Source organism: Anneissia japonica, unplaced genomic scaffold, assembly GCF_011630105.1.
Source record: "Anneissia japonica isolate Jap-2015-1 unplaced genomic scaffold, ASM1163010v1 scaffold5280_len750649_cov202, whole genome shotgun sequence".
NCBI lineage: Eukaryota > Metazoa > Echinodermata > Crinoidea > Comatulida > Comatulidae > Anneissia > Anneissia japonica.
Window position 1 is genome coordinate 363,257 of NW_022703058.1, and position 6,953 is coordinate 370,209.

The 6,953-nt window shown below is 36.3% G+C and overlaps 2 protein-coding genes across 2 annotated transcripts; both read left to right on the forward strand.

The window, feature by feature from the left end:
* Nucleotides 1-546: 546 nt before the first annotated feature.
* On the forward strand, nucleotides 547-2,399 carry LOC117104272. The gene is made up of 2 exons (XM_033245013.1): nucleotides 547-660; nucleotides 1,580-2,399. The coding sequence occupies exon 2, from the start codon at nucleotides 1,656-1,658 to the stop codon at nucleotides 2,397-2,399; it is 744 nt and encodes a 247-aa protein (XP_033100904.1). The 5' UTR covers nucleotides 547-660; nucleotides 1,580-1,655.
* A 192-nt stretch (nucleotides 2,400-2,591) lies between these two features.
* Nucleotides 2,592-6,641, forward strand: LOC117104271 (divergent protein kinase domain 2A-like). The gene is made up of 3 exons (XM_033245012.1): nucleotides 2,592-2,889; nucleotides 5,165-5,353; nucleotides 6,342-6,641. The coding sequence occupies exons 1-3, from the start codon at nucleotides 2,610-2,612 to the stop codon at nucleotides 6,482-6,484; spliced, it is 612 nt and encodes a 203-aa protein (XP_033100903.1). The 5' UTR covers nucleotides 2,592-2,609; the 3' UTR covers nucleotides 6,485-6,641.
* Nucleotides 6,642-6,953: the final 312 nt, after the last annotated feature.

Here is a 6,953-nt window from a genome sequence, read left to right on the forward strand (position 1 = left end):
GCTACAGCTGTCTCTTATACACATCTAGATGTGTATAAGAGACAGGTACAGTACACAGCATTTTTACATGTTTAATTGTGTTTATGATTTATTACTTAATTAATAACTAGGCCTATTTAATATCAAACGCGTAATTTAGAACTTATCTTAATGTATCCTGAAGCGAAAAGATTCCCAAAATACTAATTTTAATTTAGTACCGTAGTTTATACATACTCGGTCGGTTCTCATGCTAAAATTACTTCTGGAAACACGTAAGCCATGATAAAAGAATTCAGTGTTTTGAAATTCGAATGTGGTTTATCGACTCCTTCAATAAAAACCGGTTTTCCAGAGTGTTTGTTTTTGTAAGGAAATCCATATCCGTTCTAAATGGAGTCTTTGTGATTCGTATTATCTGACACAAAACCGTATTAATGAAGGCTTAACGTTAAAAGCGTTTGGTTTTTGTTTATATTTATTTTAAACAATTATAAAAGAACGACTCATTTTTATTACTCATCGCCTTCAATGAGTGCTTGATTATTTTTTTTTTTATTGTAGGCCTACTTTCTCTTCTTTACGCGTCTGACTCTTGTTGGAATAGTGTAGGCCTAATGGCGCCCGGTTGCATCAGGTTCAAACGTAAGCACATTCATCCAAGATAATACAAATAATAAGGTGAGGTTCTTCGATTCTTTACTTAGACAAAGACAAATTATCCACCCTTTATTCTAACAGAGAAGCATTAGATACCAGTGCACCATTTTAAGTTTATAACCCCAAATATAAGCTTATGAATATATAATTATAGTGTATAGTAATAGTATTTAAATCGAGCACTCTGTTGAAGTTATCTATCAATCAACCAAGCGTGTCGTCATTATCATCATCCATATACGTACCATTAATTTAAATCTCAAAAATAGTTTAGATTGGATAAATAGGCTACAATGTGTAATTATGCAATAGAGTAAAAACAAGAACAAAACAAAAAATACAAATATGACGTTATCATGCCCATTTATCGGCACAGCACACAATTCCGGTATTTTATACGATTTAGTCTGGTTCTCACGAGAGAGAACCTAGTATCCGGATCGGGAGCTAACCGTTAACGCTAACCGTCAGCACCTGCGTGAGAACGCCCGATCGGTTAGCGCTAACCGTTATCGGTATCCGGATACCGCTAACGGCTAGCAAGCGCTATCGGTTAGCAGTTGAGCACGTTTTTATCATCAACCAATCACACGTACGCGTTTACAATTTCCAGTTTCTTATTGGCCAGTGAATCGATCATCATATATTTGGTATTCGGATCGGGATTTTCTCGTATGGACGCACGGCAGCTAACGGTTAGCAGGATCAAGATCCTGCTAACCGTTAGCAGTCGTGTGAGAACATAGCCATTATCGAATTGAAGAACGTTAATAATACAATATAAAAAGCTGCTGCTTCTGCTACAGTCTTCACTCAGTCAGATGCCCTCCTCATGATCTTTCAATTAATTATGTGTTTCTATTGTTTGTTTATTGCGGTATCGTGATTAACTTTTTAAAATTATTGTATGTTATATTATCAATTATTTTCTCATAACAAGGTTTTGTTGAGTCGGGCTGATAAATTGTTGACGTGCAAAGACGCTACAAACCCGTCGTTTGGATCACATTCATGAAATGCCAGCTCACAGATTCGCCGGAGCTGTTCGCTCTAGAATTCGACTTAAAATCATTAAAAATATTCCTAAAGTGTTATTTCTATTGTTTGTACTTGTGATTTTAACTTCATTGAGATTAACTAATTTAGCGAGATCACAAGCTAGGAGAGCGATATTAGCCAATAAAGCGGACTTTATAAAACTTGCTCATGACAAAGTTACTCTACCAAAATTGAAAGATGAAATTAAAGAAATTGAGTCGAATGAAGAAATCGTGGAGGTAAATTATGTTGAAGAAGTGTATGAAGTTATTGAATGCTTTGATAATCCATCGTCAATCTTTGAGGATGATAGTTCAAGTAGAGTACGGGTTAGAAAAGTATCTCAACTTGAGGAGATAGACAGGAAAAGCTCCAGCCGAGTAATTTCTTTGGATACGCAATTCTGCCCAGTATGTTTCGGAAAAGATCAATGTGAAGAAATATCTGAACATTTCGAAGGAGAACAAAGAGGAAGACATTCAAACACACTTGTAGAAATTAAAGGAACATGGAAAGGTAACTCCGTGACTTTGACCAACTTTGGAAATAGTAAACCATATCGAGAATTCGATGACTTGGTTAATAAACTATTTGGAAATGAAGAAACATTTAAGAAGCATTTTCCATTTCAACCTTTTAAAGGAAACTCCGTTTTATCGATGCAAAGTGTACACAATGGAATTTTGAATGATATACATGCAAATATATCAAATAACATGTAAGCTGAACGTTTAATTTTACTTTGTATAAGAGACAAGACACAATTTGTATTATTTATGGTTCTTTTGATGTTTTTACTTTGATATTTTAATGTTGATACGGTATTATGTACAATATGGTTTCATGTTTTTGCCAGTGGAAAAAAGAATTTCCATTTTATTTGTGCAATGGACATTTTGTACGTTTAGTTTATAGAACATTATGCAGCGGGTATGGTGAATTTTCTTCCTGCTTTTTATGGTGTATGTGGCAGAGGATTTGTGATTGGCAACGACGGCTTACCCCTCTACAAGTTTCTCTTGTCACCGTGGAAAACTAGAGTGCGACTTGCCATTCAACTACTTGATTTGATAGATCATCTTATAAATTCCAGCTCCGAGTGGGAATTAATTATTCTGAAATTTGATTTCAACAGCTTTTATGTTACATCCAACGGTCAACTTGTCTTGAAAAATATTGATGATTTAGTGATCATTGATAAAACACAAACAAGTAAGTACACTTTACCATAAACTGTTGCTACTCCTCACCCATCCCACAGGTCTAACTGTGGTGCTTTCTTTGAACTCTATATAAATCTAATAAATAAATAGGTAGTTGTCCCTTATATAGTCCGTCCTTGTTATAGAAGTGTTCCGGATTATTATATCATTTATCTCTTAGACGTTTAAAAATTATTTGAAAAGTCGGACCAGAAAGTTGTAAATAAAGGTAACTTCTTTTTTCACTTACTTCGTAGTCAGTTTCAAATAACTTATTAATGTTAAAAAACGTTAGTTAAATTATTTCCATGTGTGTAGCAGAATTAACAAAAAACCCTTGAATGACGGTAAAAGTGTATGGTGATATGCCAAAAAGAACTGTGGGTACCTCTGGCTCAACTCACATTTCATAAAAAAATAATTGAAGAAATTCAGTATAATTTAATTTTTCTTACGGATGAAAATACAGGCTTGTACACAGGGAATGGGGGGTGCGACGGTTGCGTACGCACCGCCCCGCCCCAAATTACCAAGGTGCCATAATAATACTTGCCTCAGCCCCAACTATGGTGAGGCTGAGGTGGTATCTCCACCATATGTGAGAGTCCCTCCCTGGACCCCCTCTTCAAATTGCATCCGCCACTGAAAACCGTTTAAGACATGCATCTTCAAAAATCGATTAAATAAAGACCTCAAATTATCAAAAATGTCTGAGCTCCTCCCCCTTCATCCCTGCAGGATGTTTCAAACTAAACGCCCCCCTCCCACCCCCGGCAACATTTTGGTCCACTTTCTACAAATTCGCACCCACCCAATAAAAATCCTGCGTACGGGCCTGGAATATTAGTTGTAGGCCTATTTCACGTCAGAATAGCTAATGGTTATATTTTTCACTATAGGTGTTAAATAGGATCTGGCCAAAGTTAGTAATTTGCCAGTGTTTCCAACACTGCACTGTGTAATTAGGGTAGCAGTACCGCCAGTGGCGTAGCTGGATACGAAAGAGCCCCAGTGCAAGAATTACTGCCGGGCCCTTTGGTGTAATAGGGGAATTCCCTAAAGTTCTCCCTAATTGTTTCTTTTACCCCCTACTTCTAAAGGCCTAGGTAAGTAATAATACTAATGATAATCAGATTTGTAACTATTTTAAGAGCGGCATATTCGGTCTCAGCAACTGTTCTAAACTACTAATCAAGAAAATTGGTGGCACGCAAACTTTTGCAGTGGCGGATCTGGGAATTCAAAATAAAGAAGTCAGGGAGGGATTTTCACAGGCGGAGAATGTATACCTCAGCCTCATCATGGTTGAGGCTGGGGTAAGAAAACACCTCTATATGGCAGGAAATGGCTCTCTCGGACTTATAATAGAATGAATATAATTTCCCTTTTTCCCATTTTTCGTTATAATTTTGAAAAAATAAGGGGGTCGGGCCTTGAATACTCCATTGAATTGAAATCAACAAAGTAATCAATAGCTACTTCTCTAAAAACCGAATAATATTGAGGGGACCGCTGGCCGTTTTTTTCTTCAAAAATTAAGTTAGAAATTATTTTAAATTATTATTTTAAGTCTATTTTTGAATGGGCCCCGAATAGCCCTGGGCCCCAGTGATATGCACTGGCTACTGTCTGTAGCTACGCCACTGAGTACCGCTTGTAATTTTGGATCCACTTTGCAATACTCATTCTTCCTACCAAATTGGGATATTCTTACCAATAAAATATTTTCATTATAAATTTTCAGTATGGATTTAATTGTTGTTGAAATAATTTCCTGTTGTATCTTTCACTTGATGTATATCAGTATAATAAGAATAGTATTGCACTTTGCCGTTTAACAGGTCCTACCTGCAGAGTGTTAAGGATTTGATGTTTTTCCTTAATTAAAATATACACAAAAACAATAAAATGTTGTGTTTAGGTACATTTTAAAATGTAAAAAAAAAAATGGTCAGGTTGAGATAAACTCAATATGTTTATGAAATGTAGAAGCTAAAGATAATATGATAGAAAGATACAAATGCATGACCAACAGATACATATAACTCCACAGGGATACGGTATATTTACTCCTTGCTTACCGCAAGTTCCAAGACTCCATCCAAAAAAAAAGTGTTTTCAGAACAAACGATGGAAAAGACATAACCCAGTTTGAAATATTTTTGAAAAGGATGAGGACCACATGCTTACCTTAAGGAAAGTGTCAATTACAATTTATTATATTATTTATGATCGTCGTTATTTAAATAGTCATACTCGTATTTTCCATTAAAAAAAAATTTCAGATGCCGATGAATATGAACCACCTGTTAGTGCTTGTAATGACAAATGTCTTTCTGAAATCTTTGAATTAAAATCTCTTTGCAAAGAACCTACGTTCCGACCTTACAGCCATGTTATGTTCCTAATAGCATGCACGAACATTCTGTCTGATGAAAATGATCGAAAAGAAGAGCAAGACAAGAATATAGAAGGTAGGCCTTCGAATATTACGTTTGGATCATGATGTCTGTAATAAGAATTTCTTTACAATTACTTTTACACCGAAATGTCCACTGATTAATCTCAGATAAGATAGTATAATACCGTACATACGGTACTCCAAGTATCGAAATGCACGCCATATAATATTTCGACAATAATTATGTCATCATCAGGAAATTATAATTGTACATAATTGTAAACATTACGTTTAGAATTATGTTAATTTCACAGCCTTTGCAGTAGACCTATAACTAAAACTCACTTTCGAAATTATATAATGGTAATTATTGAATCCGCATAACATTTTGAAAGCCTAAACTTATATGGTCGGTGGTAGTTATGGATGCGATTCATGGTATCGTATGGCTTTCTTTGGTGTTGAAACCACAAAAGTCCGAACACTTATTTCCAGTCGGGTTCTTGTGGTGGTGAATTGGGCAGTGCACCTGCTCTTCTCCGAAGAGTGTAACACGGTATTGCGTTCTTTAACGTACCTCGGTCATACTGAAGACAGGACCAACGGTTTATCTCTTCAGAAAGACGGTGAGCTATAGGCCCTATTTTTCTTGCATTTCAGCTGTCTAGATGAAACACCAGGAAACCACGCCCATACACAATTCAGACTCCACATTGCTGTGGGTCTGTCATGTTTTCTCCACGTCCTTCAGGATGTTTACTCCATCGGTACTCAAATCTAGAATTACTGTATAATATAACGTTTAAAACCGAAAGGTCCATTGATTAATCTCAGATAAGAAAGTATAATACATACTCCAAGTATTGAAATACACGCCATCGTGTTGGGATTCAATATTTCGACATTAATTATGTCATCATCAGGAATGAAAAAATTATCCATATTAGCAAGCTTATATGCACTAGTACCAAAAGTGTTTAACCAATCAAAACATTACCTCTAGTAGGTGACATAGCAGTGATTTAAACAACTTTTATTTTTTTGTTTTAATGCTTTTGTAGGAATGGGCTTGTTACACGATCCAGTCGGTCAGCAATCTCACTACGTGTCAGAATTCCTTACAAGATGTATCCATGAGGAATCATTCGGAGCTAGGATTGCCACAGTCAAAAAATTCCGCCATATTCTGAAGCAAATGTTGTAGAAAAGTGTCCATCTTCGGTTTCTGTTTACTTAGGTCGTTAAGGATCAACATTTAGACCCAAGGATTGTGTTGCATATGCGCCTAAGTCCTATCTAAGTGTAGAGCTTATTATAAACAAAATATAAGTAAATACAGCTAGCTTTGCTCAATTATCTAAAGGTATATATCTGTCTCTTATACACATCTAGATGTGCATAAGAACTTTTTTTCTACAGAAACACAATCTTTCAATCGTGACGTCAGACACGTTAAAAGAATGAAAGGAACTCATATTCTCTTAAGGCCAACTCAGACAGCGTCGTACGACGCAGCCCGACGCGATTTGTTGTCGCGTCGGGTCTGTGTGAGTTAAACGCAGACGTGATGGTGTGCGTCGGGGGTAGACTGTCCCCGACGATAAATCGGCCGACGCTGTCTGAGTTGGCCTTTACAATTGTGATCCATAGTATGGTCCAGAATGCACTTGAAA

Coding starts and splice junctions, on each gene's coding strand:
- LOC117104272 (XM_033245013.1), top strand. CDS start 1,656: ATGCCAGCTCACAGATTCGCCGGAGCTGTTCGCTCTAGAATTCGACTT.
- LOC117104271 (XM_033245012.1), top strand. CDS start 2,610: ATGGTGAATTTTCTTCCTGCTTTTTATGGTGTATGTGGCAGAGGATTT. Junction 2,890..5,164: donor CATTGATAAAACACAAACAA/GTAAGTACACTT, acceptor AAAAAATTTCAG/ATGCCGATGAATATGAACCA. Junction 5,354..6,341: donor GCAAGACAAGAATATAGAAG/GTAGGCCTTCGA, acceptor ATGCTTTTGTAG/GAATGGGCTTGTTACACGAT.